The 16,715-nt window shown below is 43.1% G+C and overlaps 1 protein-coding gene across 2 annotated transcripts in view; it reads left to right on the forward strand.

Moving 5' to 3' along the window:
- MTHFD1L (methylenetetrahydrofolate dehydrogenase (NADP+ dependent) 1 like) overlaps positions 1-16,715 on the forward strand; it is a 185,721-nt gene that overhangs the window by 38,212 nt on the left and 130,794 nt on the right. The window contains exons 10-13 of one of the 2 annotated variants that reach the window (XM_040627959.1): positions 1,196-1,293; positions 3,783-3,956; positions 11,473-11,609; positions 13,024-13,070. In XM_040627959.1, the coding sequence (XP_040483893.1) occupies positions 1,196-1,293; positions 3,783-3,956; positions 11,473-11,609; positions 13,024-13,070 (456 nt within the window). The remainder of the gene's footprint in view (positions 1-1,195; positions 1,294-3,782; positions 3,957-11,472; positions 11,610-13,023; positions 13,071-16,715) is intronic. The other variant, XM_040627960.1, reaches the window with a different exon arrangement.

Consider the following 16,715-nt stretch of genomic DNA (forward strand, 5'->3'; position numbering starts at 1 on the left):
TGACTGGGGCCGGAGCCTCGCGCTTCCAAGATGGCTCACACACATGGCTGTTGGCAAGGTGCCTTAGACCCTCACCATGCAGACTTCTCAGAAGAGCTGCTCATGATGGGGCAGCTAACTTCTCCCAGAATGAGTGACCCAAAGGAGAAGGCAAGGAGGAAGGCATGGTAGGTTTTATGACCTAGCTGTCAAAGTCACCCACCCCCACTTCCCTGTTTCCTCTTTGCCAGAAGCGAGCCACCAGTCTAGTTCACATTCAGGGGAAAGGGAATCGAGCTCACCTTTCGAAGACAGGAGTATTAAAGATTTTGTGGACTGTTTTTCAAACCACGACCATCTATATGACCCAAAGCCCAAGATCTTCAACTCGCCACCTATGCGTTCTGCTGGCAGTGACCTTGGCTATCAGGAGAGAAATCAGAGTCTGTAATTCCTGCCACAGTGGAATGAAGCAGAAGCAAGTTTTAGTTTCTTTCTTACATACATGGTGTATACAGTTAAAACTTTTTACTTCCAGGGGCGCTGGCTGGCTCATTCGGTAGAGCATGCAACTCTTGATCTCAGGGCCGTGAGTTCAAGCCCCACAATGGGCAGAGAGCGCACTAAAAATGAATAAATAAATAAATAAATAAACAAACAAACAGGGACCCCCCCCTTTAAAAAATAAAAAAATAAAAATAAACTTGTTACTTCCAAATGGGATATAATATCTTTCTGTAAGGATTGTATGTCTCATTGCAACCTAAGCCAAATTTTATTTCTCTCTCTTTGTGTATCACCATTTAACAATTCAGGGCTCTGGTTCTGTTCACCAACTGTAAAAGGATTAAACTTGAAACAGTGTTGCAGAGTTTGGAAGCTAGGTATCCAAGCTGATCATTCATGCGGTCTCACATTTCCCTCATTTTTCTCTTCTCAGAGGAAGAACACACTCTAAAATTTTATTCTAGTCCTTGATGTCTTGAGCAAACACTTAACCTATCTCATAAGTACCTGTGTCTCACGTTTTCCTTTGTAAGATGAACCTACAGCGCTAATTACATGTGAACTAAAGTGTTCCTGAGGTTCACTTGGGTTACTGTGCAACTCTCATCCTTTTCACGACGTAACATCTCTGAACGGTATTTTCGTAGTTTACATACCCTGTCATTCAGCCTTTACTTGTATAACATGCTTTCCTTTCTGTCCCTTGAAGAACATGGTCAGCAGCGGAAGGAGATGGCTACGTGAACAGCAGCACGCAAGATGGAGACTTCACTGCTTGAAACTCCAGCCTCTCTCCCCCGTCCCGAGGTATTTGTGGGACTTATTTATAGTGACGTCAGGCCACCAAAGTGCCTCAGATACCCAGAGTTACCCATTGGGTGGGGGCACGCTTCACGGTATTAGGGCTTTGATGGTGGATAATTTTCTCTAATCACATTGCTGCACTGTTTATTCTATTGTTTAAGCCCTAAAAATTAAACACCAAAGAATATGTGGACCATATTCTGTCCGTTCTAGGATGTTTATTTTTTTCTTTTCTGAAGTCAGGATGTCCTTTACTGTTGGTGATGTATCCTGTATTACATGGCATTGTTTTTTCTTCTTAGTGGTCTATAACATAGTGGTGTCTTATATTTGACAAAATACAGTAATATGATGTTTGGAATATGCTTTTTGGTGTTGGAAATGCCCAACTCATCTGTCAGCCTGGTCTTCACGGCCACGTGGGTGTCTATGCTGGGGGTAAATGACCAGCCAAACCAAACCCCATTCTATGTGGGAAGTGAGCTCAGCTTTCCTCAGATCATAGTAATATCTACTATCTGACAGGGTTTTCTGTGATACTCCAGATGGGTATTTTCTTCGGCGTAGCATTTAATGAGGTGCAAGCCATATATTCCCTGCATAAATTTGGAAATACGCAGTGCAGGGATAATTCATTAGATAAGATATCAGAGCCAGAGAAATGTATTTTGCAGCCTCATCGTGGGTCGCCCTGGCTGCCCCCCTCTCCAGTGAATCGGGCCCCCCCTCCTTTGTCCAGGCATGCACAAATGCCATTGGAAAACAGTGCACTGAAAAGAACACATCATAGATAAAGCCTCCAGGAATTGATGAATTTTTCATTTGATAAACCACTTGCTTTTGAGATTTGATCCATTTCCTTGGGCTGCAGCTGAACGCTCACGGTTCCATTCTACCCATCCGGCTATGTGTTCACCCCTGAAATAGACTGAACATCGTGTCACCTTCTGTGTTCATCAATACATAAATTCCGGGGAATGTTGTGTTTTGTAATGTCACTCACCCCTGTTGTTGTGCAATGTTTCATCAAGTATCTTAATTTTTTTAAGTTATTTATGTTGTTAAAGGACTTTAGTTTTTAAAAGCAAATGAGTACGTTCTACTTATAGAGAGTGAGAAAAAAAAATTGAGGTAAACTCTGCCAGACTGTGTACCAAAGTCTTTGCATAAATCTAAATAAATTCCACTTGGGGGAAGAAGTGTTTTAATTGCTGAACCAAATTTGACTTCTGAGGTATGGGGTGGGGGGAGACAGGCTGAGTAGTTTATAAATTCCTCAAAAATCAAAACAATGTCACTGTCACTCTTTAGCTAGTGAGGAAAAAGCTCTGGAGGTTTTCCAAAAGTCGGCATTTCCATTTAGAGATTTGGGGAGGAGAGAAAGAGAAAAAAGGTATAGACAGGGAGGCAAAATGAAGTGGGAGCATAGGCAGTGAAGGGAGAGGGGGAGAACTGGAAAGGAAAATGCAGAAATGAGTTTACTGTTACCTCGTGCCCCAGGTCAGAATTCCATGGGGTCGTGGAGAACAGAGAGCAGTGTGAGGGCTTCGAGTCGATTATCAGCAGGAGCAAAGAAAGAAAAATCAGAGCAGCGGGCCTCCTGCCAGTGGAGACGGCTGGGCCCCCAAAAAAGGGCTCCAGGGTTGAGGCAGGGCACTGCTGTCTCCCCAGGTATCAACCCTGATGACCGACCGAGTCTCTGATGCCTGCTCTCCCCAGCTCTGTCTTGGGCCTGCCATGCCTTCCTCTCAAACAGGGGCTCAGTCCAGCAAATGGACGGCCTGAGCCCCTATTAAAACCAAGAGCTGAGCTCAGGAGCCCCAAAAGACTCTCTGAGAAGTTTAGCACAGGCCGATTTCATAGTACTCCTGTCAGCTTAACAGTGGTGTTCTCATCTTGAGAGTAAAATAGGATAAACGATTTGCCCAGTAACACTTGGGTGTTCCAAACCTTTCCTGTATTTGAAGTTAAGCTTCAAGCACTAGGTCCTTTTACTGACGGTTATGCAATTAATAAAATATTTTGAACTGTGATTTTGGATTCAAAGTAGGAAAAAGAGAGGGAAAAGTATGGACATGGATAAAACAAAATAGCATTTCCACATTTTTGAATAGCCAAGAGACACATGCGGCTAGCCCAGTAAGAGCATTATGCAATGACCCATCTATTCATGCTTACCGAAGACAGGGATGAGCCACAGAGAGCACTGTACTTGACAAGGAATATACAGTTCTCTCCTATGGTCTTGGTGTTATCTTTGTACCTGGGCAGAATTCTACGATCCTCATGAGATTTTAAGAGTTGCTTCCCTAAAGAAAGATACCATTTCTTCATGCACATTACTTATTAGCAGTTGTGCTTAATACTGCTGGGGACAGAGGACAAAGCAATTGCTCTGATTGAATTGTTGGCATGGCGTATAGCTGTTTTCACTTCCCGCACTGACCACCTAAGCTGAGGAGACTCTTGCCTCTTATGTGTTTTCCCCGCAGTGATCTTGAGATTTCAAGAGCACAGACTCCAAAAGCCGTGGAAGTCCTTGCCAAGGAGATAGGATTGCTTGCAGATGAAATTGAAATCCATGGCAAAAGCAAAGCCAAAGTACGTTTGTCCCTGCTGGAAAGGTTAAAGGATCAAGCAGATGGAAAATACGTTTTAGTAGCTGGGTAAGACTACTTTTAAAATCTATTTTACTAAGAAGGCCTGTTTATAAAACTCTCTTCCCTATTTCTGTCTGTCATCACACCCCTCACATCCATTCTTTTCTCAAGCTTGACATTTTTGTCCATTTCACTTGGCATTCCTTCATTTGACATGAGGTAAGTTTTCATTTTCAGTGCAAAACAAATTAGTCTCTTCCACAAAATATATAAAGTGTAACGAGTTCCTAATCCAGTATTTTATTTTTTTGTTTTTCATATTATGTTTTTGATCATCCTTGTTCTGTGGTGGATTTTTCATTTAGTTTTTTTTTTGTGATAAAAATCAAAATAAGAATTAAAAGTAAAATATTTTGAACTGGGCAGGGGGTATTTGTGTTCTACTCAGAAATAACATTTTAATGGGAAGTGTACAGATAATTGTGTGAAACTTAACATTTTCCTGTTAATATCCTTAATATTTATTTATGTATTTGCATTACGAAAGTTCATTATTTCTCTTTTCTTGCACTTTGAAATTAATATTGGGCCATTTTCATTTGTGTTGATCGTTTTAGAAAATAAATGCAGACTTTTTGTGAAAAGGGGTGTTTATTTTCCCTCTTTTTAAAAAAAGAAATATGTTCACAGGCTGAAAAATGATCGAAAACAAGGGATTTAAAATATTCTTTCAGTGTGACCTGAGGGGACATCAGGAGACCATATAAATTCCTTTGTTGTCTTGAAATTTCATTGCAGTGACTTACCGATGATCTGTAGGCCAAGGCTTAAGGCACAAAAACCTGTTTGTTAACAGGCAGAGACATCTCTTACAACTGGACTTGACTCTTGCTTAGCTTTATTTTTACATATTTTATTAGTAATGTAAACGCCTTGTTTCTTTATCTGGTTATAATGTCACGCCTACTCATAAAGCTATTCCAAAATGCAGCAGAGTGTCAACAAGAAAGTAAACCATGCCAAATCCTACCACCCAGAGGCAGGGGCTCTTAACCTTTGAGACCATCTTCCCCGGGCTGCTCTGTACGCAGCGCGATTATCCAGCAGTGTGTCGTGTACCTAGCTCACTCCGTGCGGGTCCGTATAGAGCTGGGTGATCAGTTTGCATGCCTGCGTATCGTTCCACTGTTCCCATCCTAGATTCTGGGGGACAGAGCAGTAAAAATGCCTAGGCTGAGGGTGGGTTCCATTTCACACATCCTCCCGGCACCGTGAAGCCCCGGCTGGCACCATGAAGCCCCGGCTGGCTCCGTGGCTGACACTTCAGCATGCTGCTAATTCTTCAAGGATATTCCAGCCAAAAAAACTATTTGAAAATATCATAAGGATGTGCCACAATTTATTTAACCAACTCTCCGTTGATGGGACTTAAATTGCTTCCCAGGTTTGGCCACTATAGGCAGTGCTAGAATCAACAGCCCTGCGCATGCTCACCTGTATACTTGCCCAGTGACCTCGTTGGGAAAAATCCCTAGAGGTTTTAAATTCAGTGTTTTAAAACTACAAAGAAAGATAAAACTACAATCCATAATTTCATCTTCTTAGGGGCCAAATACTTTCTTCATATATTTCTTTCTCTCCCCTTCTCCCTTCTCTTTCTCCAGCTCCTCTGTCCCTCTTTTGGAAGGATAGACAGCGAGGGCTCTGAGAGTCACTCAGTGGTTGTGGTTTTAAGGAATTCATGCCTTGCCTGTGGTTTAAACCTCCCTCAGGCTTCCAGGCTCACTACAGTTGGACTCCCAGTCCTACCGGGGTCCTTTCCAATCTAGGACCCCACCCCTAATGTCTCCGTAACTGGAGCTGCAAGAAAGCTCCATGCTGAGAGGAAAGGTTGGCCTCACCTACAGGCACCCCCAGGGCCAGATGTGTGAAAGGAGCCAGCTGACTTGGGGAATGGGATAAGGGACCCCTGGGTCCCAGGGTTTGGAGCACACACAGAATCAGTGTTGCTTTTCTGAAATGTGCTTGATACAAGTTTATTTTCAGAAATACACTCTGGGACATTCAGAACTTCAAAAGTAAATATAGTATTTTATCCACAAATTTGCTTCCCCTTTTCCAGGCTCTAAGTGATTTTGGTAGGTGGATTTGCTGGTCTTCTCCCCCTGTTTAAGGTAGGAAAATTTAAGGAAAACTCAGGAGGATGCGCTCTCTGTATACCAAGGAAGAATCAGGCAGTAATTTTTCATATGGAGTGGCTGTGATTCACTCTTGTGGGCGCTCGTTAATACTGGAAATAAAAACACAGATCTACACGTGGCCCTGCCCTTAGCTGGGAACACAGGAGTGATACTTACAAAACACAAGCTCTGATGGTATTATTATCAGATTCCTAACTTGAAGTCCTCCTGTCAAGGGCTGGCCTCCAGCCACATGCTGGAGATTGACAGCTAGCCTGGCTTCCCCAGGTTATGGCTGTATGTCGGTCCGTGCCCATTAGAACATTGCTTCTTGCCCCACCTTGTCTCTTTGCCAGCATTCGTATGTGCATCTGAGCTGAAGAAGCCAGGTTGTCGTATTGTCCATAGAAATGAAATGAAACCTGAATTCTCCAGTACAGATTTAACCCCAAGAGAAAAACAGTTCTTTTTCTGAAGTTGTGGTATATATGTTCCTTATAGCACAAAGATCTATGAAGGAACAAAAATTAAATTGTGTTCCTTTCAACTGCATTGGGAAAAAAAAAAAAGCTGTGAGGGTAGGATTTTGAGACGTAACCTGCATCTGCAGGAAAGCCTGAAGGGTTTTAGAAAATATATACCACACTATGTAACCCACACAAACACCAAATGATATATTTTATAAGTGTGTGAGCTGCCTTTTTAATAGCTGGATGTTTGAGATCAGTTTAAAACACCAGACATTTTATTTATAATCTAAAATGAAAAGTTCATTTGCAATAAAAACCACCTCCATAGTTTTACTTTTGGTCACATCAGTTAATGGAAAGTGACAGTCGTTAAACCATTACACACGCTGTCCCTGCTTCTTCAGAAATAGAAAGGACCCCTCCATTAAATGGAAAATTATTTCCTTTTCCGGCAAGATTTTTTTTTAATATATATTCTGGAAATAATACTGGCTTACAGTGTAAAGATTTAACGTAATGAAAAGCAAGAAGGAGAAAACGAAATGTCTCATGACTCGGAAGTGTTAAAAAATTTTTATATTTCCTTCCAGGATTTTCTCTCTATATCTATCCTTTTTACACATTGAGATCATGCTATAAATACCATTTTATGTCCTGCTTTTATTTCTGAATACTGTAACATGAGTCTTTCCCTGTGCTTTAGCAGAATTCAGAAACTCAAGTAATTCTTCAAGAAACCTAAATAACATATTTGTGGTTGTATGTTTGAACTTATGCATAAATGTGATTTAAATGTGTCAACAGTAGAATTAAAATATAAAACAATGGGATTTTAAAAAAAAATCTGCTAATAACCCAAATGCGGCACAGATTAATTCTTTTTAAAAGCCGTTCTTCAAACTTCAGAGTTTCTCATTCCATCAGCATCATCTGTATTCCATCAGCTACACATCGCGTGGTATTTACACCTATACATCACTGTATTTGCTTTGCCTGACAAAATGAAAAGTATTGGGAATTGTTCAGGGAAGTATGCCAAAAGAATCTTAGGGGCTCTTGAGTTTTACATATTTTCCCAGTTACACTAATGAAAAGGAATTTGTTTGAGAACTTGCCTCGGAGTGCAGCTGTAGGGCATTGAATGTGTGTGCAGGCCGGGCTCCCCGGGCCCTTCACCGATTTCTGTGCCCAAGTTTGTAGAACTTCTCTGAATTGCTCGGGCAGAGCAGTGCAAAAAGCAGCCCAAATTTGTCTGTGAACAGACTGAATTTCACATGAAAAAAATAACTAAAAGCCTTATCCCTTACTTCTTTCATGTATAGAATGCCAAATACCTCATCTGATTTTTTCTTCTTTTAATATTCCAAACCATTCCTTTGGTAAGTGTAAAAATAACCTTTACTGACTTTAAGACTTTTGTTTCCCTGCCTTGGGTGACTATTTAAATACCTATGAGGTTTTTGCTATCTGCGCAACTTGCAGAATAAAACAAAGGTATTTAGAAGAAACCACTGCTGACGAGGCCTTTGAACTGCTCACATCAGTCAAGTGTGATGGGTAACACAAGCCGCTGGACTCTAGAGTTTGTTGTCAGGCGTAAGAGCTTTTAAAAACTTCCCAGTCAGGAAGATGCCTGGGATGGGTGATGTATATTCCTGTGCTGCTTGAGCGGGTAGTTTCGGAGCTCATGGGTAGACCCGTGGCTCACGACCATAATACTGTTCTCGGTTCTCGATTTTGAGAACTGTGCACAGTTTTACCACTACCATCTGCATAAGCAATCTCTTTGACCTTGGAGTAAGTGGTAAACTTAGTATGTGTCTAAACTGTCACAGAGTACTTCAGTACATGGATACTGTAGTTGACAGTAACCTATGTATCTTAGAAAAGACAGCGTTGCTTTGTCAAGCGTTTTTTGCTCCCGTGTGCCTGGGCGGGTGACAGAAATGCAGTGAGAGTGGGCGTAGTCCTTCACCTCAGCAAGCTTGTGGGCTGGTAGGCAGGACAGCCATGTCAGGAAGCTCATAACGATGCCCTCAGAAAAGTTATATAAGTACACAATTAAATGCTCTGGGACATAGAGAGGAGCAGATAAAGCTGCGGGGAGATGTTGAGAAAGAGAATGAACAAAAACCACAGTTCCCTCTCCATAAACTCGAAGCTCTTATAGAAAAAAGAAATTAGGTTAACACGGTGCTTGTTGTTTTCTGAGTCAACTTGATAATTTGGAGTTGAAGTTAAGGATAGTGGGACAATTAAACCCAAGTCTGATATCAAGAGTAGGAATGAGGTAAAATAAAATTTTTAGTGGAGCTCTCCTTTTATTGCTCCCAATAAATACTTCCTGCTTTTTGATTTTCTTGAATTGTATTAGTTGGCAGAAAGCTCAGCGGTCCTGTGTTTCTAATTAAGAGTTGGATGGTTAGCTGAAGTTCTGAGGAGGTCATCTCTGGGTGTGTCTGCTTTGGGCTGTCTCCAGCAGCTATGTTAGCACATCCTTGGGAATGAAAATGTAATTCTTCATGTGACACACTGAAGTAAACCACCTATTCCTTTGCAAACAGTAAGTGGTCAGTACAGTACTTAATCCACCCTATCTTTGATACCACGCTTTCTTTTCAGGCTATCATAAGATCGTGATGCCTGTGGCTGACCAACTGCTTTTATTCTTGTTGTACTGAGGAAAGAGAAAGTTGACTCAACGCGTAAACACTTTCTTGTAACTGAGTCTTCACAATGACCAAGGGTCGTGTGGCTTGAGGAGTTTGAGGTTTACTTCACCAAGCGTGTTTGGGTTGGCACACCAGCTCCCTACCAGCGACCTTGTTGCTCTGCGCAGGGATGGCTGCCAGGCCCTCACCTAGCGTCAGGCATCTCTGTGGCATGTGATTCTGTGCGTACTTCCCGTGGTTCCCTTCAGAGACTCCCCTGTCACACCCCTGCCTCATCCTCAAGATTTCTCTCTTCTGCTCCTTCTGAGTTTCCTTTCCTTTCTTCTAACCATTCCTTAAGAGAACATGTTCTGGGCAATTCTGTCCTGATCTCTCTTCGTACAGTGTTTACTCTGAGTGATCTTTATTGTTCCCATGCTTTATATTGCCAAGTAATGGTTAGTAGCAGTGACCATTTCTATCCATAGAAGTAACCTGGGGAAGTCCGCTGGCTTGCCTGGTTTTGATGTCCAGCTCTCCTGCTTACTAATTGTGTGGCCCTGGGTGAGTTAACCTTTTTGTGCCTGAGTTTCCTCATCAATCAAATGAGGATAAAAAAGAACCCGATAAGCATAAAGACGGAACCTCACATTTTAACTACCCCAAACCCACAGTTTTATCTGGCTAACATTGATTCATTTGTGAGCTCTCAGCTTAGTTGTTACTTTCTCTGTGAAGGCTTCCCTAATGCTCCAGATCTTATCAGATCCTCCTGCCATGTGCTCTCGTGACACAGTCTCATTGCCAAGTTCCTGTCCTATGTGTTTATCACTTTCGTTTGAATTGCTGGTGGATCTGTCCATATCTCCCATCAGCTGTAAGCTCTGGGAGGGCAGTGATGGAGTCCAATGTGGTCACCACTATCTCCCCAGGATCTAGTGGCCTGGTAGTACTTAATAAATGTTTGTTGGGAGAAGGACTGATTGTATTGCCATGGTGGGCTGAGGTAGTTGGGGATGGGATGATATATCTAAGGGCCTTACTTCTTTGTGGTCACATCACTAGGTTTTTTGTAGGTCAGAAAATTCTGACTATCGGGGCGCCTGGGTGGCACAGCGGTTAAGCGTCTGCCTTCGGCTCAGGGCGTGATCCCGGCGTTCTGGGATCGAGTCCCACATCAGGCTCCTCCGCTATGAGCCTGCTTCTTCCTCTCCCACTCCCCCTGCTTGTGTTCCCTCTCTCGCTGGCTGTCTCTGTCAAATAAATAGATAAAATCTTTAAAAAAAAAAAAAAAGAAAGAAAATTCTGACTATCAGTTTCGTCATAATGGAGCATCCTGGACGACCTCACTGGCACCATCTAATTCATTTGAGACCGAGCTGTAAGCCACAATGACAGTTTTTAGATCTTGGGACAGTGGTTAGAGTATGCTGAGGAACAGTTTTATGGGTCCTGACTTGGGAATGTAATACACGCCGGTCCACTTGCTTGATGCTGTGATGGTGTGACTGTTGTGTGATGTTTGGTGTTGCAGGGCGTTGTGGTCAACACCATCCGGAGCAGTTGTGCTCTCCTTACTGCTGAGTAGTGTTGGGCTAATTCTTCCCTGATGTTTGAGGGGCTGTTGTATGAGAAGGAATAGAGTTTAGTATGTCTGACTTCATGAGACAGGAGCTGCAGGAATGCAGACATCTCTTCTTTAGGACAAAAAACTGTCTAACTGTAAAAACTGGAAGTGAACGGGCTCCCCTAGAGTTAATGAGCCTCATCACTGTTTGTGTTGAAACATGGCAGAGACAAGCCCTGAACACTAGTATCTAGAAGGAGATGGATGAATGAGGACAACTGGATGCCTTCCAATCCTGAGAGTCTGGCCGTGGATCACCGAGAAGGCCTTGCGCCTACATTGTGCCCCCAGTAAATGGCCCTAGAAGAATGAATGCCAGATCCCCCATCAAGAAGAAACAACGTTGTCTTAATTATTTAAACCATTTGATGGATAATTCTGTGCCATTTCTTAAAGCTGAGAATGTTATCACTGCTGAGTACCTTTTCTTTTTTTGGTCTCTTGCTGAAGGTGTGTCTGTATCTTGGCTTTAAGCACGGCCTGTGTCATGTGGGTAGACTATAAAGGTCCATGAAAATTGAAATAGTAAGTGAATTTTGGGATGGCATGTTCTCTTCCAATATCCTCTGATTTGCTTTTGGTACCTTAGGTTGATTTTGCATAGATTGTTCAGGAAATATTATTAAATTTTTTTTTTTTCCCCCTCCAAACCAGGATCACACCCACCCCTCTTGGGGAAGGGAAAAGCACAGTGACAGTTGGGCTCGTACAGGCATTGACTGCACACCTGAACATCAACTCCTTTGCCTGTCTCAGGCAGCCTTCTCAAGGACCAACTTTTGGAGTTAAAGGTACTTGATTTAACAACTGGTACATTTTTCAGAGCAAAATCTAGGACAGAGAAAAGTTGTGAAAGAACATTATCAACAGGGAGTTAAAATTTATCAGGGAAACTGGTACATCTCATCCCCACAGAGGGGGCTGCAGGTGGGGGGGGTTCAGCCGAACCCCCCAGGAAACCCATTTCCCTGGTTCCCTGGAGCAGTCGCTGGGCCCATGCTCACCACTCCAGCCCTGGGTGGAAGCCTTTGAGCTCATCAGGACTTTTTTGCCAGGCCATTTTGCGATTCTTCCATTCATTGGTGTTTTATCATCCCTGCCACAGAGAAAGGGCTTTCCATCCAAACAGCTAGAGAGCCTTTCATTTGGGCCCGAGGGCTCATCCCATCAAAGTTGCCGTCAGGCCTGCCGAGCTCTGGAAACTGACCGGCTGTGGACAGAGATGTGGTGAAATTTCTGTCTGGCTGTGCTGGGCCCACATCTGGCACCTTCACACTCACTGCTCCTTCTCCGGGGATTTATCGTGAGGTCATTCTTCAGCTCACATAACAATAGCATTTATTGCCGCAATTACTATTTGTTCTTGGCACTTAGTGGTTTTTAGCAGGATGATATTTATGTTACTGTCACGGACGTTAATAAGCCCTAGCTCATTAAGTACTGATAACTCATAGAATGTCATACGTTATGCAGTGGAATGAACACTAAACTCGGAGCGGAGGGCTGTGGTCTTATTTGTGGCCGTGTCTTTTACCGCTGTGTGACCTTTAGCCAGTTGTCACCTCTCCGAGCCATATCAGCGAAAGCACAAAATGGTGTATAATATCTGGCTTACTGGGTTGTGAGGACCAAATGGGATAGCATATAAAAACACGGTACACTGTAAAACAATAGGACACGGGAGGTGTCACTCTTGTTTTAAGAAAGTGAAATATTTTCAGTGTAGTAACTTCACTATTTTGAGGGATAATCAGCGTAACAAACCTCACATGCTATTACCTAAAATCAATCAACTGAATTTTACAATGTGTCAGTCTGAGTTCACCAGGTGGATTTTTTTGAAGAAAGTTTTTTGATACTTCAAGCACGTGCAGTTTAGATAACACAGAGCTGCATAGATCTAAGAATAAAGGAATAAAATAATCTCATGTTTGCTGTAATGACATTTGCTATATTATTTTTACCTTTTCTTTTTTTAAACCAAGAAACTGAAGTCCTTCCATTTCATAGTTGGACAAAGTCGGGACTTTTTCCCCCTTTTGTTCTGCTTTGATTGACCGCTAATATTTTTGATTACGTGTTGTTTCATCCTGGGGGTGCATGCTTTCCTGTTGGGTTTGGGGAGCCGTTGTCTCTAGGACCCTGTTCATCCTGGGTGGCCGTACTTGGTGGATGATTTCAAACGGTGCCTGCTCTGTTGTTCAGGGGGAGCTGCAGGTGGCGGATATGCCCAGGTCATCCCCATGGAAGAGGTAAGAGCTCAGTGGAACACATGTCCTGTGTCACCGTTTTTCCTTCCTGGAACCTTTTTTCTGGGCCCCATAAGCCCAGGCCCAGAGTTCTTTATCCTCAATCCCAGAATCCTAAAGGCTCTGAAAACCAAAAACATTTGCATGACTTACTGTGGCACAACTTGACATTTACTGTTCTGAGCTATTTATGTCTATGCCATTTGGTGTAAATATTCATATATTTCGCTGCAGATTTGATTAATAGGTGCAGACCTAGACCCTGCTTCGTGTGTATTATTAAAAAATTAGAGGTATATCACACTATGTTTCTAAATTGCCAAAAATTCTGATTCCCAACCCCCACATGGATCCAAGACTTCTGGATAAGAGAGTGGAGACCTATCTCCCCATCAGTCATCAGTAATACTGCCCAGTTCAGGAGGACTTGGACTCCTCCGTTGGGCAAAGTGAGACTCCAAAGAGAAGAAAAATGGACAAAAAGGGCCAAAGGTGTCCATTTTTATTCCCACAAGAACTCCTGCCCCCACATAACCACCCCCTGGTCCCCTGCATCTGACCACCTGACCAGGTTCATCATTTCTGCTCTTTGCATCAGCCTCTTGGTTCCGGTCCTGAGAAATCTTCCCAATACCCAAGTCTGAGCCAGTTGCTCTCCTGTTCGGTGTATTTCAGTGGTCACTCCATCATGGTCTGTGCAGTATTGCGTGACAGGTCCTTGTGTGCTGTTCCGGCCGTCCCTCCAGCCTCCCTGTCTCAGGTCCCCACGGGCCACCCTCCGTCTCCCCACCTTGTCAGACTCCCTGTGGATTCCTGCCCTGTCGTCTCTTGATGCCAAGCCTGAAGCATTCTTCCCTTCCTGTCTGCCCTCCCTGCCCCAGCCTGCCCTTCTCTGGGTTTTGTTCCACCCCCTGACCCCCGCATATTCTGTTTCTCTCATCCGGTTCGGTAGACCGTGGTGAGTCAGAGGCCATAGACCCAGCACTTAGCACAGTCCCCAGCACACAGTAGAGACTCACTAGGGAGTGTTTGTTGGTTTCGTTGAATGAGTAGGAAAGGGGTTTACCGATGGAGGCCTGAGTGTCAGGGAAGCTACAGGGAAAATCTGGACACTTGTCAAGTATTGGGGTTGGGGTGAGACAGAATACTGCCAGGCATTGCTGAAAAGATAGCCCCGAGCCTCCCATCTGAACAGGGGTGAGTAATATTCACAAGCCAGGATGAACCAGAGCCAGGAGGTCAGGGTGGGGATATGGAGTACAAGGAACATGCCCAGGGGAATGGCTCCGGAACTTCTGCGCAGATATTCAAAGGGCTTTGGTGTTCTGCTGTCATGCGACATCAGCTGCATGGCTCAGACTTGGGGAAACTTAAGGCATATGATAGCTGTAAGTACCTTATGACCATTAAGTAAGCCAGAAACAATCAGGCAGTTTGTTCCTTGAATTCGAAGACCTGCCGTATCTTCTTCATCTCTCTATCCCCAGCTCGGAGCACAATGCCCGACACTCAGACCATGTTTGTTGACTGAATATGAATAGACAATGTGTACTGAGATAACCTTAATAAACAATCATGGGAAAATGTTTGAATAAATTCCAGATGGGTTGAGGAATTGAAAGTGAAAATACTAAGACTTGAAGGGTGAGAAGGAGCCAGGGTTGTGCAGAGAATCCCAGGCAGTGGGACCTGCTCGGGGGACGGTACTGGGGCAGGAAGGGGTTTGGTCTCTTCAGGGAACAAGAGGCCACCAGCGTGTGTGTCTGTGGGCCAGCGGGGGTGGAGGGAGTGAGGTATAGAAACCGGTGGGGGCCACCTCTTTCAGGCTATGAGGTTCACGGCCAAGAGCCTGGATATTATTTGAATATCATGGTCTGCCTTTGAATGGATCTTGACAAAGTAATAATATAGTGTAAATTGAGTTTTATAAGAACTACCAGGAGTTCAGAGCGGAGTCTAGTAAGGAGGCCTAGGAAAAAGATGGTAGTGTGGCCCAGGGTGGTGGCAGTGAAGATGCAGAAAGGATGATGGTGATGTAAGACGTGTTGCTGGGTTTGCAGAATTAGATATGGGGCATGAGAAAGGGGAAGGACATCCAGGATAGTGGGCTGAGCAACTCCACAGTCATTTATTGAAATGGATGATGGGGGGAGAGGTGCTTGGGTGGTTAAGCGTCCAACTCTTGATTTTGGCTCAGGTCTTGATCTCAGGGTCATGAGTTCAAGCCCTACATTGGGCTCCACGCTGGATGTGGAGCCTACTTAAAAAAAAAAAAGGATCAGAAAGGGAGGATGGGGGGTGGTGATGGCCACGTGGCTAGAGCTGTGGGGGCAAAGGGGTTGTGGTCAGAAGAAGAGAGGCCTGTTTGGAGCCAGTGGACACCCCAGTGCATATCAAATAAGCAGCAGGAAAGAAAAGCCAGTTGTAACATGGGGGAAGGATTCAATAGAAACATCAAAAAAGAACTATTAACTGATGATTATTTTCACTAATAATCAAATTAATTTACATTAAAACTACTAGCAGTTATTTGACTTACCAAATTGACAGAGTTGGATTTTTTTTAAATAATAATAATACTAAATGTTAGCAGTGAGAGATTGAGATACACTTCTAGGAAGCATATGTTGGTAAAACTTTCCTGGAGGGCAATTAAAAATATGTATCAAGTGCCTTAAAAACACTATCATACCTTGTGGCCCAAATAAATCCATGTTTAATTTTTCCTAAGCAAAAACTGCCTGTGTGATTTAATTTTAAAAGTATTTTCACACAGCTTGTAGCATTAAAAAAAATGAGGGAGGGGCGCCTGCGTGGCACAGCGGTTGGGCGTCTGCCTTTGGCTCAGGGCGTGATCCCGGCGTTATGGGATCGAGCCCCACATCAGGCTCCTCTGCTATGAGCCTGCTTCTTCCTCTCCCACTCCCCCTGCTTGTGTTCCCTCTCTCGCTGGCTGTCTCTATCTCTGTCAAATAAATAAATAAAATCTTTAAAAAACAAAAATTGGTGAGACAGTCTTAAATGTCTACTAATAGGATATTACATTAACTATATTTTGAAGACTATTCAATGATGTAAAAATGCTAGTAATATTAACATTAAGTATAAAAGCTAAGGTGTAGGGGCACCTGGGTGGCTCGGTCTGTTGATTGTCTGACTCTTGATTTCAGCTCAGGTCCTGATCTCATGGTTATGAGTTCGAGCCCCATCTTGGGCTCCACACTAGGTGTGGAGCCTACTTGAAAAAAAAAAAAAAAAGCCAAGATGTAAGCTGTTACGGTGTTACGATCTTGATATTAAAAATTACAAATTTTATAAAATATGCATATGTAATTTTTCATATTTTCTACTGATCATATATTTTATGTTATAAAATGAAGTTTTAACTGATCAGCTAGTGTTTTGGGGGTGGTACTTCAGTTCTTTCAGAAAGCAATTTTGATGGTATTATCAAGATCTTTTAATCCAGTAACCATACTGCTGGAAATATGTAGCTTATTAGCAACTCATTAAAAAATTATTTGCATGTATTCTTTGTAATTGTAGCCTTCTTTGCAAAAGTGAAAATTTGGTAGCAATTTAAATATCTGGACATAGGAGACTGAAAACTTTTGGTACAGCTACTCCATTATAGAGACCCTATGAACT

This window comes from Ursus maritimus, unplaced genomic scaffold (assembly GCF_017311325.1).
Source record: "Ursus maritimus isolate PB19 unplaced genomic scaffold, ASM1731132v1 scaffold_13, whole genome shotgun sequence".
NCBI classification, from domain to species: Eukaryota; Metazoa; Chordata; class Mammalia; order Carnivora; family Ursidae; genus Ursus; species Ursus maritimus.